The sequence below is a fragment of the Zootoca vivipara genome, chromosome 7 (assembly GCF_963506605.1).
Source record: "Zootoca vivipara chromosome 7, rZooViv1.1, whole genome shotgun sequence".
Classification (NCBI taxonomy): Eukaryota; Metazoa; Chordata; class Lepidosauria; order Squamata; family Lacertidae; genus Zootoca; species Zootoca vivipara.
In genome coordinates, this window is record NC_083282.1 from 91101944 (window position 1) to 91119867 (window position 17924).

General features: G+C 42.6%; 1 protein-coding gene across 7 annotated transcripts in view; it reads right to left on the reverse strand.

Moving 5' to 3' along the window:
- RTEL1 (regulator of telomere elongation helicase 1) overlaps positions 1-17924 on the reverse strand; it is a 107713-nt gene that overhangs the window by 21262 nt on the left and 68527 nt on the right. For all 7 annotated transcript variants that reach the window (XM_035124213.2, XM_035124212.2, XM_035124211.2 and 4 more), the window contains 9 exons: positions 17557-17689; positions 13214-13327; positions 11981-12021; positions 11135-11220; positions 10234-10311; positions 8233-8310; positions 6074-6220; positions 5194-5309; positions 1884-2007 (listed from right to left, as the gene is read on the reverse strand). In XM_035124213.2, the coding sequence (XP_034980104.2) occupies positions 1884-2007; positions 5194-5309; positions 6074-6220; positions 8233-8310; positions 10234-10311; positions 11135-11220; positions 11981-12021; positions 13214-13327; positions 17557-17689 (917 nt within the window). The remainder of the gene's footprint in view (positions 1-1883; positions 2008-5193; positions 5310-6073; positions 6221-8232; positions 8311-10233; positions 10312-11134; positions 11221-11980; positions 12022-13213; positions 13328-17556; positions 17690-17924) is intronic.

Below are 17924 nucleotides of genomic sequence, written 5' to 3' on the forward strand. Positions count from 1 at the left end.
ATCAACCTAACAATGAACCAATCTATACAAGAAATACATTTTTTGGACACTACTATAAAAATACAGGATGGACATATAGACACCACCTTATACAGAAAACCAACTGACCGACAAACATATCTACATGCCTCTAGCTACCATCCCAAACATACCAAACAATCCATCGTATACAGCCAGGCCTTACGTTACAACCGCATCTGTTCCAACTCTACAGACAGAGAATCTCACCTAAGAGATCTACAGCAAACCTTTTTAGAACTAAAATATCCACCTGATGAAGTTAAACAACAGATCAACAGAGCCAGACAGATACCTAGAGAGAACCTGCTGCAAGACAGACCCAAAAAAGAAAATAACAGAACACCACTAGTCATCACATACAGCTCCCAAGCTAAAACAGTACAACGCATCATCAGAGATCTACAGCCTCTCCTGGACAATGACAGCTCCCTTTCTCAAGCTCTGGGAGGAAGACCTTTCATTGCCTACAGACAGCCACCCAATCTTAAACAACTCCTCACCCACAATAATACAACCACCAGACTTAACATGGACACTGGTACCAGAGCCTGCAATAAACCCAGATGCCAACTTTGCTGCCACATACACCCAGACAACACCATTACTGGCCCCAACAACATCCAACATACCATCTCAGGACTATTTAATTGCTCATCCTCTAACATTGTGTATGCCATCAAATGCCAACAGTGCCCTTCAGCTCTCTATATTGGACAAACAGGCCAAACCCTACGCCAAAGGATAAATGGACATAAATCTGACATCAGGAACCAGAAGACAGAAAAACCAGTAGGAGAACACTTCAATCTCCCAGGACATTCTATACAAGATCTCAAAGTAGCTGTCTTACTACAAAAGAATTTCAGAAATAGACTGGAAAGAGAAGTTGCTGAATTGCAACTTATCACCAAGCTCAAAACCATGGAGGGACCTGGTTTGAACAGAGATATCGGATTCTTATCTCATTATACATGATAAGCGATCTTCAGCCATCTCAACCCTTGCTTTTTCATGCAAAACCATTTGCAGTCGTTTGCGGTCATCAACAGCTATCAGTCAGTCAATCACCCATTTCCACCACCCTTCTGAGTGATCCCCCCTCCCCATCCCCACCCCTCCCCACCCCTTCTCTACATAAGTGCCTGGAAACTTCCATTTCACTGTATCTGAAGAAGTGTGCATGCACACGAAAGCTCATACCAAAATAAAAACTTAGTTGGTCTTTAAGGTGCTACTGAAGGAATTTTTTTTATTTTACTCTTATGTTGATTAGCCTTAATAGAAAGGTGTGGGGAAGTGGGCAGTCTTTGAGATGCAAAGATTTCAAAAGTTTAGCTCAGGGGATATAAATGTACTTTGATGGAAAACTCATCAATTGCTCATGCTTCTAAACCAGGCATGTCCAACAGGTAGATCGTGATCTACCGGTAGATCACTGGACAGCTGCAGTAGATCACTGGCAGATCATTGGCTCCCCCCAAAGAAGCTGAACAACTGTGGCTCCCCTAAAAAAAGCTCAAAAATTTACCTCCTCCCTGAAAAAACTCAACAACTTTGGCCCGAACCCCCCCAAAATGGGCCTTCCTCCTTCCTAAAAAAGCTCAACAACTTTTGACCTGAACCCCAAAAAAGGGGGTAGATCACTGCCAGTTTTTAACTCTGTGAGTAGATCGCAGTCTCTTGGGAGTTGGCCACCCCTGTTCTAAACGAACAGCATGCTGCTAAGCCAAAGTGTATCAGATCCCAAAGCAGTCTGTGAACCATTGGCTGGGCAGCCTTATGCCTCCGGAGTGCCAGTCATAAGGTAACTCTCAGACATTTTGCAGACTAATCACTTTCGCCCCTAGTTGCTTGAAACTTACAGTTTCCTGGGCAAAACGGAAGAACTGAGACACGTCTCTGACAGCATGTCCAAATTTTTCATAAATCTTGATGTAAGGACGGACCCAGGAAGGCAATTGTGCTATTGCATCTGTATTCGTGAACCTGTTGGAAAGTGGGGTAAGCTCTGTCAAAAACAGTTTCAGGACATGCCTAGAAATGTTTGTAACCCTTTCCCACCAAAACAACCCAGAAGAAAGATGGAATTGGGTGTCTAAGTGCTCTGCAACATTTGGTAAACAAAAACACCTTTGGGTATAGCACCCTATAATAATTTTATCCCCATCACAAAAATAATAGTTACAGGTAGTTAGCTGAATTGGTCTGCCATAGTCGAAACAAAGAACTAAGTTTGTCACAAAAGCTCATACCAATGACAAACTTAGTTGGTCTCTAAGGTGCTACTGGAAGGATTTTTTTTATTTTGTTTCATCAAAAATAATAGAAGAGGATAAACAGTATCCTTACATTTACATTTGTCTCATCTTCCAAACAGCAAAAGGTGAAATGGTAAGGTGCAAAACATTGTGGGACTGCAAGTGCTAGGTAAGGGAGTCAGCTGAAGTGCTGGCCAGAAATCACACATGAATTAGCTAAGAGTTCCAAAACCCCTTTTGGGGGGGTTGCCACTTGTGGGAGATAAAGCAGTCATTGCCAGGCTCCCCTCCACAATGTGTGGATCAGGCCAGCCTCCTTTGCAACTCCTACAAAGAGTCTAAAGTATCGATAGACTGAACTATACAGCTTATGAGATCTGCTTTTTAACTCTCCACTGCTGATGTTACGAATAGATTGATCTCATAAACCATTCCTTTCCTAAGAAGAGAGCCCCAGTCGCATGTTGCGTTCTCACAAACAGAATAAGGTGGGGCAGATAATAGCTCATCTGGAATCGTTCAATTACCAGTTACAGGTTCCATTTAGAAAAAATAGTGCATTCCCAGAGGATTACTTAGCACTACCATGCAGACATGGGAGTGGCCTGAAACAGATTCCTCTCTCCCACAGCAGAGAATACTACAACCTGACTTTTAAGGGGTTTGGTGTTGAAAGCCTTCCCTAGGCCCTCAAGCAGAAACTCCAGGTTTGTGGGTATCCCCTCTAAACTTGGGAGGTGTCCCTTATACACCATTTAGGAATAGATATTAATATGCAATATAAGTAAGTTTTGAATAAACCATTCTCTATCTATTTGCATCCCATGCCGATAACCTAATACCCCATTTTAGATTGTGCACTACAGAGATAAATTTATTAGTCTGTCTATGATAGGAGTACAATTATAAGGACCACATACTCCAGTTTAGTGACATTCTTCACATCTGACGTCACTGCAGTGGGATAAAACCCACATTTTGCACATATGGTGGCAAGTGGTGAGATAGAATCCCCCAGTTCTCAGTCAGAGCATTCCTGTTTTCAAAGAAAGCCATGAAAAGGTGATGCAATTTCTCCCTAAAGCATACGTTTAACTTGGATTATTTTTCAAAGGCTACTGCTGTGGCTTTAGAAACCCAGTCCAGCAACACATGATAAATATTTTGGTTAGATCATATTTCTTTCTTTATTTTGGTTTTGAACCAAGGGATACATGGGTAAACAGTTTTCCTTTCCACTGGCCAGAATAACAACTCAAGAGTTTTCTCTGAATAGCTGCTCCCATTAATTTGCCTAATTCTAGTCACAGGCGCAGCTGTATCCTGCAGGCTTGTGGTTGCCCATTACTATTTTTAAATATCACGTAAGAAAGTAGGAGCCTGCTGGATCAGGCCTATGGCTCATCTAGTCCAGCATCCTGTTCTCACAGTGGCCAACCAGATGCCTTGAGGGAAGTCCAACAGCAGGACCAGAGCATAAGACCATTTCCCCCTCCTGCAGTTTTCAGCAACTGGTATTCAGGAGCATTCTGCCTCTGACTGTGGAGGCAGAGCATAGCCATGGTGGCTGGTAGCCCCAGGTAGCCTTTACCTCCCCAGGTTTGTCTTTCAAAGCCTTCCAAGTTGGTGGCCATCACTGCCTCCTGTTGGAACTAATTCCATACTTGAATTATGCACTGCATGAAGAAGTACTTTCATTCGTCCCTCCTGAATCTTCCAACATTCAGCTTTGTTGAACGTTCACAAGTTCTAGTAACATGAAAGGAGGAGGAAAACATTTTTCTATCCACTTTTTGCATGCAGTGCATAATTTTATACACTTCTACAGTATCATGTCACCCCTGACTTGCCTTTTCTCGAAAACAAAGAAAAGGCTTCTGCCATGTTTGTTAAGTCTTTGAGGTGCCTCAAGACTATTTATTGCTGTAACAACTTTTTAAAAGTATATATTTTGATTCTGTTTTGTTTTATTAAAGTAATTTAAACATCTGATTTTTAAAAATATAAAATTTATTATTTTTAAAAAAATATATGAACACAAAAACCACACAAAACCTAGAATAAACAAAAACATTAAGAAAAGAACTCAACACACCCAACCCTTCCCCAAGAACAGACACCTTAGAAACAAATAAATCTGAACAGCACAGCCATCCTGCATTCTTCCATCCATGCTCAGATTAAAAATGGGAACCAAGCATGCTCAGAAGTCACAAGGGTGGTCACAATGGTGGCCCATTACACTGGAATTACACAGTAACAAGGCAAGAAAGGAAATCAGAGAGGTGCACCAGTTGAGCTAATCTGCTGCCCATTCACTCGGTTTGGAGAGTCCTTTTGGAGCTATTCACAATCTTTTTGTTCTAACTACCCTGAGCAATTTAGTATCATCAGCAAACATGGCCACCTAACAACTCTCCCCTAGCTCTAGCTTGTTTATGAACTAATTTAAAAACACAGATCCCAATACAGTGGTACCTCGCAAGACAAATGCCCTGCAAGACTAATTTTTCGCAAGACGAATGCGTTTTGCGATCTGATGGTGACTCACAAGATGAATTCGTTTTGTGAAAAATTCGTTTTGCGAATCGCGGTTTCCCATAGGAATGCATTGAAATTTAATTAATGTGTTCCTATGGGCAAAAAAAGAAATTTCAATGCATTCCTATGGGAAACCGCGATTCGCAAAACCAATTAAATTCGTCTTGCAAGGCACCACTGTATGAAACTCTGGGTGATTCAACTTTCTACATTCCTCCATTTGGAAAAGTATCCATTTTCTCCTACTTTCTGAAGGCCTATTCCACAGTAGCAAAGCAAGGAGATGGCAGCAATGGTAGAGAATTCAAGTGGATGGAGATGAGGGGGAGATTACATGACACGAGAACTCTACCCAAGCAGGAAGGAAGGTCACCTGTGGTCACAGAGGAAGATGGCGCCATAATCCTGTCGATGCCGGATGACTCTACCAATGGCCTGGTTCACTGCACGAGAAGCCTGTTGTTTGTACCAGCTGTTCCCGGATAAATACTAAATGTCAAAGAAAGTGTATCAAACAGCAGACCAAAATTAATACCGTCCTTTAAGAAGGAGACGCCCTGGAAACACATCTGCAAAGAATCCTCTTCTGCCTGTCCCTTGGTTCTCCCCTTCCCCACTGTTTCTGTAGCTTAGGACCCCCTCTTTTCTGAAAGAACTGATCACCCCACTGGCCCAGCCAGCTGGCCACTCCCTGCCATGAAGATTTATCTGGATTAATCACTGTGCATTGTGCTTCAGACATTTGCAACATTCCTTTTAGATAGATGAAAGATATGCATTAATACCGGTACAAGGTTAACTCTGCCACTTGCAAACTGTCTACAAATTCTGAAGAAACACCAGCCAACGGAGAATTCTCTCATAAATAACCAAGCCAGTTTTAGAAGCTTTCAACAAATATTCCTGTGGCCCCAAGAATTGGGACTGATATCCATAGAGAAAAGTTGCAATGAGAGAACACAGACAAACAGGGTCAGACTAATAATTTTTGCTGTCTGAGGCAAAGGACATGATGCCCCACTCGCTTTACATGCCAACTGGACTGTTAGTTTGTCTTTATTTCAGCATTGGTGATGGATCAGACCCAAGAGCAGGAAGCTAGGTTAAGGGGTGCAGCAGGGCGTGTCATGTAGCACACACAGTTCAGCTCCCCCACACCTCATCACAGCTACCTGCCCCCTCACTCTGCCTAATGGCAGGGCCCGCTTTGATGACAAATATCCATAATATCAATGGGAGGGCTCCCTTCTTACCTGTCCACCAGCGGCACCTTTTGACCTCATCTCATCCAAGAACTGCATCTTTAAAATGACCTTTGGGTCCATGCGAGGGGGGAAAGGAAGGCCTGTAATGATGACACCTCGACCGTTCCTATCAGTGAAGTCCAAACCTTCGCTGGCCTGAAAACGGATGATGTCTGTCACTAGAACAGGCAGAGACAAATTCCTGCTCTGCTTCCAGATTCTCCAGTCTTCCCTGAGGGTCCCGAACCCACTTCAGCTGTTGTTCTGGGTTGGTTCCTGAGTTTCTGGGGGCTCCAGATCATCTTTGGAAGAGGAGCCACTTGGCAGGGGCACGACCTCAAGCACAGCACTGCAAGGCTTCTGTGCCTACTTGCCGGAATTTAAGGTTGCAAACAGGGGGTGCTTAAGATCTGAGCTGTGTCTCTCTGCTTGATGGTGCCAAGGCCTATGATATAATTCTCTGGATGCCTCAGTCTAAAGGCCACTTCGTGGCTATACTAGTGCGATGTAGGAACAATGAAAGTAAGCTGCTGGTTAGGAAGCATTGAGTTAGAATCTCATTTATGCTTTGAACACACTAGTTGGCTCTTAGCAGCCCATTCAATCTCCACATCCAGAGGTTCAAAAATTCTGCAAGCAGCACTCCATGAAGGTGTCACATGAGCAAGTCAGTGGCCTCGTGGGATGTGGAGAGAGCTCTCTAAGGCTGGACCAGGACACACACTAAGGAGGGTGGCAATAAAAAAACTGGCATTTTGCAGCTATAGCACCCTATTTATGGAACACCCTTTCCAGAGGTGTCTCTCACAACATTTGTTTTTATTTTCACCAACAGCATTTTATTTATCTAGACCTTTAAAACTTGCCACTGCAATGTTTTGTAGCTTGAGTACTGTATATTATTATATGTTTATGTTTTATCTTGTAGCATAGCTCCACCATTGGGGGGGAATTGTTTTTTAATAAAAAAGATCATATATGGTAAATGAAGGAATGAATGAATGGATAAACAAATAAAAAAAGGAAAGGTAATGAAAGTTACTGTTCTTCTGTGTAGAGCCTTATCACTGGGAAGTTCCCTGTGGGTATCAAATAAGGTACCGGTATGTAATGTATCCTGAGTATTACAATGGTCAGGAAACATGCCTAACATTTTCACTTTCACTTTTCATAAGAAGCAAAAAAACAAAAACCCCAAGCCTAAATACAGGAAGCCAGCTTTATTATGTGTCTCAAAGCATGCTGATAACATGTTTTGCTTATTTTTTTATTTTTGCTTCAATGCTGCCTCTTCCAAAGTTAAGGTTATGTGGTTTTCAAACGGTTCCAGGATATCCTGAGGTTTCTTGGAAGCTTATCACGAGTTTCTCAGCAGAAAGATCAGGAATTTTGGAATAGCTTCCTTGAAAGGCCCACTCCTACCAATCTTTCCTTAGAACACACATCAGCTGGTAAATGCTGCAGGATATTATCTTAGTTCACACAAGACAGCTGAACAAGCTAATGCAGACGAGAAGTTGCCACAGTCTGGCAATACAACACAAACAAGCTTCATGGCACCCATGCAAATTCCACTTGACACAAGCTGGTGTGTTAAAGTTCCTCTGAAAGTAGAAACTTTGTGGGAGGTAGGGTTGTGAAAGACAAGAACAGATAGCAGGAAATGAGTTTGAGTTTCCCCATCTTACTTATGAAAACTAGCAAGGAAATGGCATAGTAACAGCCAACAATTCTTATATTATTTCCATTTGTGGAATGGAACTCCAGAAGCAGTGTGGTACAGTGGTTAGAGCTACAAATCCTCAGTGATGAAGCTCAATGATGACCCTCTCGGTCAATCTCTCTCAGCCTAAACTGTCTCATAGGGCTGTTGCAGAGATAAAAATGACCAGGTGAGAACCATATACACGCACCACCCTGAGCGAATTGGAAGAGTTGGTATAAAAATGTAACTACAGTAATAACAACTCACAGAAGTAAATTTCCACTACTTAACACAACTGCTCAGATTCTGTTAATTGATTTCTATTATCCTTACAACAACCCTGTAAAATAGATTAGGCCAAGAGATTTCAAGCATAAAGTTCCCAGTGAGCTTCATAGCTCTGCACAAGTTGGCTTCTGCAGAGAGTCTAACTTTCAGACACCTGCAATCGGTTAACACATACCTTCCCCCGGCACACAGCCAAGAAAACAGCGCCATTAGACTTGGGGCAGACAATCTTCTCATAATAGGCATTTATGACCTAGGAGAGAGGGGGGGAAATGTAAATGAAAATTTAAGGACAAACTTGTGTCATGCCCAGCCCTGGCTTGGTACCAGACACAGAGTTCTCAAGACACTCCACAGGACATTGAGGAGCAGGCATGGTCCCCTGAATCCAATGCCGTGCGATCGGCACTGCAGGCACTGGCCCGAAGCCGGGTAAGTTTAGAGACCCCTGGCTTAGACTGTTGCCTAACTTTGTCTCTGAATCATGTTTGGCCTTCCACTGATTCTTCGTTTCCTTAGAACGTACTGCATCTGCAGTCCTGTCATTACAGGTGAAACTCGGAAAATTAGAATATCATCGAAAAGTGCATTTATTTCAGTAACACAACTTAAAAGATGAAACCAATATATGAGATAGATGCATGACGTGCAAAGCAAGATATGTCAAGCCTTTATTTGTTGTAATTGTAATTATTTGTCGTTAGGCGGATCAATTATAAATGGAATGTAATGAATGAAATGTAATAGTGATGTTTATTTTTGTATTATTGTAACTATTTGTTTTATTACTGTGAAATTTCCAAAAAGAAAGCATTTATAAAAATTAAAAGAAAAAGAAAAAATAATAAGTTGCATTACTGAAATAAATGCACTTTTTGACGATATTCTAATTTTCCGAGTTTCACCTGTACATAGAGGCTTACAGCTTCTGTGGTTGTGGCCCCACCCCCTGGAGCACAACAGCTTTCCAACTTCCACTGAAATATACAGGAACTAGGATCCCAGTATCTTGCTAACTGTGCTCAATTGAGCAGATGTTGTTCCATGAATGAGCCACCCTTCATTACGAGAAACCTGCAAATCTCATATCAGGCCATGTGAGACAGCTGCTTCCATGGAACACAACACAAAGAACCTTCAGTACTCCCGTTCCTTATCTTCCCGCTAATTATGTTCAAGACAAGATAAACAGGAAAAATGTAACATTTTATTTGCACATAATGTTCAGAAAATTAGGATAACCTGGCAGAGAAATTTCAAGGTTAGGAGAATGGTGGGTTTACTTATGAATCGAGCTGAGATTTTAAAATGAAAGTTCATAAACAAAGTTATTTTAAAAACCCCACCACTGCACTTTGTTTTCAGTGGAATTCAAGCATGTCTGTTTGATAAGAAGAGTTGAACGTGCGGTCCCACCAAGAAGAAAAAGCACTGATGAAGGAAGGAAGCCCTATCTGCAGGGTACACACTGCTTTTTCAGAACACTTGTGGTAGAACAAAAACGTTCCTGTAAAAGGGTCGAAACAAAAAATAAAAAAAATTCCTTCCAGTAGCACCTTAGAGACCAACTAAGTTTGTCATAGGTATGAGCTTTCGTGTGCATGCACACTTCTTCAGATACAATTTGTTTTATTACTGTGAAATTTCCAAAAGAAAGCATTTATAAAAATAAGAATAAAAAATATTTCGTGCATGCACACGAAAGCTCATACCTATGACAAACTTAGTTGGTCTCTAAGGTGCTACTGGAAGGAATTTTTTTTTTATTTTTTGTTTTGACTACGTCAGACCAACACGGCTACCTACCTGTAACTGTAAAAGGGTTTCACCCATGAGGTGTGATACATAAGAATTCATTGGGGGGTGGGTGGCGCGAGGGCTGGTCTATGCAATGAAGTTCCAGAGATTTTTAGCAGATTATTCAAAACATTGCACTGTTTCCAAAGTGGTTCTGCCAGGGGTCAAATCAAATCAAATATTTATTACGGTCATAGACCAGCATGGGGGAGTTTACAGTTATTTAAAATCCAGGATAATCTCAAGCTGTATATTGGACATCACTAACAACCAGATTCTCTTTTCCCTAGGACCAGGCTCAAGGTTGCTCACTAGCAGTCTGACTAAGCAGTCAGGAACCAAGTTACTATGGAGCACAACAGTGTAAAGTCTTGCCAACCTCTGTGAAGGTTCCTTTGTTTCTTGGTTCCACAAACATTGGTTTAACTGCTTCAATTCTTCCAGCAAAATCATGCTCCTGTGAGAAAACAGAGAGAAAGAGAGGGACTAGTGTAAGTGAGTCAAGCAAGTGAATCAACAACTTCGGACAAGGTGTGGGATTTTCCTGCCTGCTTGATGGAACAAAAGCAGGTGTGCAATGACCTAATACACACCCACCCTGCCTCCACACTAAAACCAGACTAAGGTTTCATGCCTGTTAGCACCAGACAACAAGCTCTGATTCTTTGGATAAGCAAGCAAGAACCCTGGGGCATGTTTCCAACATGTGAGTATTCTTGAAACTCAAGGTTTCCTAAACAAGAAACATAGTATTCTTGAAACTCAAGGTTTCCTAAACAAGAAATATAGTCTCTTGCTTTATTCCAAAGCCACAAGCCAGAAAGTTTTAAATTAAAATTATTGCAAATCTTTGCACTAATTTGAATCAAGCCAGAACATGAAAGAGATGCGATAGCAGTTGGAACCTGTTAAGGTAATGCCATCTCAATTGTGTTTTATGCCCTCTGATGAACAAGTTATTTTTCCTAACTCCTCATTGTATAGAATCTGATCGTATAGCTTCAGATCAGATGGGGAAGATGCTCAGGCTGCCAATAGTTACAGCTTCAAGCCATGTCACCGTTTTTGGCAACAATGCGGTGACAGCAGTTAATGAGGACTGAGCTGAAGACTGTGCGGAGAAATCTTATTATTTCCTTACCATCTGTCAAACTGTGCACAAGTCCACTCGACTTAAACACTAATATTGTTTGTATAGGTTCTCATTAATGACAAGTAGTGGGAACAATGCATATTGCTTAATGTCGCTTTATAGGACAGAAAAGGCCATGGAAACCTACTCTCCAATATTCCAGGCTTTTATCCATGACAGGATATGAAGGGAAGAAAACAAGCAGGCCGTGTGGTGTGATTCGAACAAGATTACCTGCCAAAAGAAAACGAAAAAATATTAAGACCAAGTTCACCCTGACTTCAGTATTTTTTTTTAATTACCATATTTTTCCATGTATAAGACTATATTTCCCCCCAATTTTTTAAAGTTTAATATTGGGGGTTGTCTTATACACAGAATGTTTAAAATATTTATTTATTTTGGACTCAAAAAATAGGGGTTGTCTTCTACATACAAAGGATGTCATATAGAGGAGGGAGAAAGGTTGTTTTCTGCTGCTCCAGAGAAGCGGACACAGAGCAATGGATTCAAACTACAAGAAAGAAGATTCCACCTAAACATTAGGAAGAACTTCCTGACGGTAAGAGCTGTTCGGCAGTGGAATTTGCTGCCAAGGAGTGTGGTGGAGTCTCCTTCTTTGGAGGTCTTTAAGCAGAGGCTTGACAGGCAGATGTCAAGAATGCTTTGATGGTGTTTCCTGCTCGGCAGGGGGTTGGACTGGATGGCCCTTGTTGTCTCTTCCAACTCTACGATTCTATGATTCTACATTGGGGGGGGCGTCTTATAGACAGAAAAATACAGTAATTATTTTATTTGCATTTTATTTGATTGGCAGCAGCTCTTCAAGGGTGGAGTAAAGGCGTTTAAAGTATTTAACGCCTCAATTGGTGGGAGGCACAATGGGTGTAGCAGCTACATTGCTTGGCTAAGTGCACAGTGTTGATTTAAAACCTGGATCGGCTACAGTGTGGATTTCAGTCATGCTGGAGCAAAAGGTCTTCTCTGGTCTTACCTATTGTTCTCCCAAGAGATGACAGACACTCTGATGAAAATCTGCAAAAACAACAACTACCCGTCAGCACCCAGCCTCTACATGTTGGAAAGTAAAGACTGCCTGGTGCCCTCACAGTCATCACCAAAGGAATACAACGGACCATTTGTCACCCTTAAGACATGACTCTCACTCTCTTCTTTCCCCTATTGACTGATTCACTGAAAAAAACCAGCTCCCTGTAATTTATTACAATGCATCTAGTCATATTAGCCAAAGAATCATCTACAGAAGTTACAAAAGTTTAAATAGCTGAGGCATTAACAGTGTCGGCACTAGAAAATAATGTTCGGGGGGACGGGACAGAAGAGGCAAAGTATGTTTCTAGGTGAGCGTGTTGTGCCCATGTTAAGGTCACTGGAAAAAATTAACAGGATATGTTAATGGAAGTCCAGCAAATAGAGGAACGGAATCTCTTTGTTTGCAGAAGGGTGCTTGCCTTCCCTGCGCCCCCCATGGTCATTAAACTAATTAAAGGGGGTGGCTGGGGTTGAAATGAGTGCAGTGCCTAGTTTAGCCTTCCTCAGAAATCATGCTTATTGTCCTACACGGAGTGGACTCTTATCTCTGGCCACAAAGAGAGTCATAAGGTGAAGTTCTAACTCTGATACAGAAACTTCTCACAAGTTTCCTCTACTGTCTGGCTCTTTTGTTTTTGCCTCCCACACCTTCCTCTCTGAATTAGAGGTGACTGATCCAGAAAGAGAGATCTTGGGCTCATTGTGGATATATTGATGAAAATATTGACCCAGCGTGTCACAGCTGTGAAAAATATTAGGGGTTATTAGGAAAGGGAATGAAACAAAAACTCCCAATATCATTATGCCATTGTACAAAATCTGGTGCAATCAGACTTGGAATACCTTGCCCAGGTCTAGTTGCTGGATCTAAAAAATTGTATTCTAGAGTAACAGAAAACTGTGCTTTGTTCCACAACAGAAAATGAAAATATTAACTGTTTTCCCTTTACATTTGAAGGAGTGAAGAGAGGGAGGGGATAAATTCAAGTCTCACTATAACACATTCTCATAAAACATTTTCTGTTATGTATGAATTTGGGCTCTGTATTCCCCAAAATCACAAATACAATTTTTCTGCAGAGAAGTTGTGCCGAGCGCTTGTGCAGGAAATTGATGCAGTACCCAAGTCAAAACAACAAGATTGTTAAACTGGAAGGAAGGAACCCCCTATTACCTTTTCTCATAGGTGGAGCTCAGCAAACCACCATCAGGTCCTTTAGGGATTATCCCCACCCAAATCTGGTGTTTATCGATAACGTGTGGGTTTTCCAAACAAACTGGGAAGGGACTAAAGGAAAACAGAAAGACAATCAGACTTCACCAATCTGTCAGCTATAGAGTTTATAGCTTGGCTTAATCCTGAGCAACAGGACCATCATATGATGTCAGTTAGTATGTCAACCATTTGTAGGCAATCGGTAACTAACATTGGAGCAATTTGCACTACATTAAATAGATGTTCCTTCCAGCAGTCAGGAACCATCTTGGTTGTTCAAGGAATTCTTTTTTTTTTTAATTTTTAATAAATCTTTATTGTACAAAAAAATGAAATACAAAAATGATACATTTACATACAAACCTATTAAACCATACATCACACATAGAATGGACAAAGATTTATACACACACGAACATACCTTACCCACATACAATACATGCACATACATACCTTACCCACATCCCACGTATCTAAAAAGCTTATATTTTATAATGTATTCATATGATGTCAGTTAGTATGTCAACCATTTGTAGGCAATCGGTAACTAACATTGGAGCAATTTGCACTACATTAAATAGATATTCCTTCCAGCAGTCAGGAACCATCTTGGTTGTTCAAGGAATTCTATCCATGGTAGGAGGACACCAACTTAATCCTATCTCCAAGCACACAGGCTTCACACTTGACAATCAATTTTCCTATTCAGAGAATGATGCTCTGGGCTTCCTGCTTCCAGGAACAGAGTCTCTCCCAACACGCTGATCAGATAATGATGAGGGAAGGAATTCCATTATCTGCATTCCTCTTCGGTTGGAAGAGGAACAAGGCTCCCATCCATAGTTTGCCTGGCGGTCTGGCACTCGGCTTCCCCATGGAATGCAAGGGCAGGCAAAGTGCACAGAGCACTCTGGCTGCCGTGACTATCCCCAATTCCGTTGTTATAATGAGGCTGTTTTTGGAACAATATTGGAAAATCATTTTTTAAAAAAAATTTTTTAAAGAGAATGATGCTCTTAGAGATCTGCAGTTTCTTTTAAAAGTTATATGTGTGCATTCTACCTCCAGTGAAGCCAGAAAGGAACATTAGGTCACTTACCATGCATAGACCTTCTAGGCTGGTATAATGAACTTGTATGAGGAGTTTTATGTTCTGATTTCCCCAGGGATCATGCGACTTTGATTATTAGTATAACAACCTCCCTCCAATTTCCCTCCTTTTCTTTGTTTTTGGTCTGTGATAAAGCTCTAAAATCTGAGAGGGAAGACAAAACCTCGGCAATGCCACTTGAAGAGGAAATGTAAAGCCTACCGGGCTCTGCTGCCATTTAGAAAGGAAAGTTCCCCTATTACCTGTAATAGAAGAGACAGCACTAAACTTATCGTGTCCTTTGATGGCCTCTGGTGGTCAAAGAAAACACTGCAGCCTAACTCTTTGAGAACAGCAGTCACCAGACTTTTTCAGAGACGGGACCCAACTTTAACTTAAACATGCATCTGGGGACCCAATTCTTTACCATGTACTTTATGGCAGCAATGCTGCTGTTGTGACCTGCCTTAGATCAGGCTGGGGCTTGATAGAGGGTCCTGATCCAGCAGTTGAAGACCCTAGTGCAGGGGTCTGCAACCTTTAAGACAAAAAGAGCCACTTGGACCCGTTTCCGAAGAAAAAAAATAAACTGGGAGCCGCAAAACAGGGACGTAATTAGAAATCAGAGGGCCCCATAGCAAAATTTGTTATGCCCAATAATCAATGCCCCAAAATGCCATAGAAAATTAATCAGGGCCCCAGTGTACCATAAATCATAATCAGTGCCTGATGTAAATAATAATTAATAATGAGGGCCCAATGTCATCCTCGTCATTATAAAAATAACTTTGAGTTTGGGCTGCCTTGATTACTGGGAATGGGCAAAACTCTGACTCCCTTATTAGGACACCTGTATGGTTTCATGTGTGTTGCTCCCATCAAGTGAACTTATAAAATTTCCTCAAATTTCCTCATATTGAATCAACCCATTGATTAATACATCTACCTCAATCTCCTGACCAGGCTGGCAGGAGGCCACAGGCAGGCCGCAGGCAGGAGCAGCAGCAGCAAACACGCGCTCCGAGCCCGCAAGCCTTTTCTGCTGCTGGGCGGGAAGAAGCGCGCCCGTTTAAAAAAATAAATAACTCCGCCCCCGCCCCCCGTGAGCCTATTGGCTGCAGAAATGCGGCGGGGAGGGGCTGATGCAGGGAGGGGGCCGACCACGCTCCCCGGGCTGCTAACGTCACCTTGCGTCCTTTTTGCACAGCGCACGCGCACAGCATAGTTGTGGACTCCGGCGGGCGCCGTGCGGGGCGCAGGCGCACAGCGCGCCGCCGCAGCTGTGTGCTCCGGCGGCGGCAGGCACCGCGCGAGTGTCTGGCGGGCGTGGCGGGCGCTGCCGCATGGCTCAGGCGGCGCATGGCTCGGGCGCCTCCTCCCCTCGTATCCGCTCCGGAGCCGCAGCAAAGGTGTAAAAGAGCCACATGCGGCTCCGGAGCCGCAGGTTGCAGACCCCTGCCCTAGTGAATATGGCTGCTGCTCCAACTGTGGAGGTGGGGGAAAGGGTGCTGGGGTTTGAGCAGCGGACTTCAGGGGAGGCCTGTGAAGTGTGGGGCCTGTTGGCTGCCAAATCCTCATGCAGCCTCCTGTGCTCTTCTAACCCCAAGCCTGGTGGCCAAGAGAGATTCCACATGGGGAGAATTCATGGCTGGAAGCACTTGGGTCTTCCAACGCTGCCTGCTGCAATGCCAGCACTGGCACAGGCCCCATGGGTGAGGTGTTTTGACCGGGTGACTGAATAGCAACCTTTCACCAAGTATGGGGCACCACTGGGTCCTGCTTTTGCCAGTCTGGCTACAGGACGATTTGGAAGGCACTTGTCTTCATCATCCCACTTTTCAGATTGAGAACTATGCATATCTTTGCCTGCAGGCACCATAGCAGCAAAAAAGAGGGGATATAACTAAGCGGGCAAAGGTAAGGATTTTTTCACACACATACAAATACGTGGAGAACAGTCAAGGAGCAAGAAACTGAGTAAGAGGTGGAGTCAAAAATGGAAGCGGGGGAAACAAAGCACAATCCAGAAATAGAGAGAGGAGGCTATACACAAACTGCATGGGTAGAGGCAGGGACAAGAAACTGGAGAGAGGTTGTTATGTTGACCATCAAAGTCACATGATCCCTGTGTAGCCTGGGCAAATGAACCATTCATGCGGATGCGTCACATGTCAGCAAGCCAGAGGATATTTTTAAGTCTTCCAAACTGTATAGGTCCTTTGAAAAAAGGAGTCCGATCAGCTAAAACAAATTACTGACCCAGGTGGTATGGAATGATGTAGAAACAGGGATGCCCCCAAATAATGAGGTAGAGTATGTGAAAATACACAACACCGAAGAGGCAAGCCCAAGCAAAAAGGTGCATTTAGCAAACAGGCAGAAATTTAAAGAACGAGTCCTCTGGCCTCAGCCACCTGAGCACTCAGGTGACGCAATGGGCCAGTGTGCCTGGCTGTTAACCAGAAGGTTGGTGGTTTGAGCTGTGGGGAGGAGAATACGCAAGAAGCAAAAAACTGAGAAAGTCAGAGTCCCTTCCGGCTCTTAGATTCTATGATCTGGTTGGTCACTGTGGACTAATCTATCGCAGTACAGCATCTAAAACTGTACATCTGTTAATATGAACATAAATAGTGGTCCAGTATGTAATTAACGATTGCCTCAAAGTAAGTAGACTGAAAAGAGAAGGAAAAAAAACATGTATCTCTTCAGTAAAATTTTTTGGCATCTCTCTGCCACGTTTACTTTTAGGACCCACTTTATTTCTGTGATTGTAGGTTGTTTTAAGCTTGTGTTTTACTTGCTGTAATCTGCCCTGGGACAATAGGGTGAAGAGCGAGCAACCAATTATCATCATCATCCTCAGATCACAATTAAATGACAAATTAGTAAATTCAAGAGGCAGGTTTAAACCAGTGCCAATTTCCAAACGATTTAGAGGGAGGACTTTTCCCTTGGCACTTCCACATGTACTGAAACTGACCTCCAAGAACAGCCAATCACTGGGGTGCTCAGGGCTCATTTGCATCACAGGAAATGTGTGATGTTTCTTCAAATACCTTGTCAAAAGCATCCCACACATAAGAAATAAAGGCACCGCCCTTGAACCTGAAAATCCCGTACTTGTTGCTCAATGACTTCCATTGAAACCCAGGGCAGGATATGACCTAACTCAAGCTGCCTTTTGTCATAGGAATAACAGAAAGAGACTCACATCTGCATTTCCATTGTAAAAGACGACAGTGGAGCAAGTGTCCCGCTAGTGAGAATGATTGTTCGGACTTCCTGACGAACTAACTCGTGCATGCTGTATCCAGGGCTGAAACACCAATAGCTCAAGACCTTTCCTGTATCAAACAAAACACCAAGGCAAAACGTTAAGAGGTATTCACTGTGGCTTGAGCAAAGAGCACTGACCCGTAAGTTACTGCAAGCAGGTATAGCGGCCCACTTGTACGCAACCACAGGCTTTGAACTAATTACCATCTTCTCAGACAACCTTAATGCACAGCATTAAGAAATTGTGACTTCCAAAACGCTTTTACAGAAGTTGTTAATTTTTTTAAAAAATGCCCTAAAACA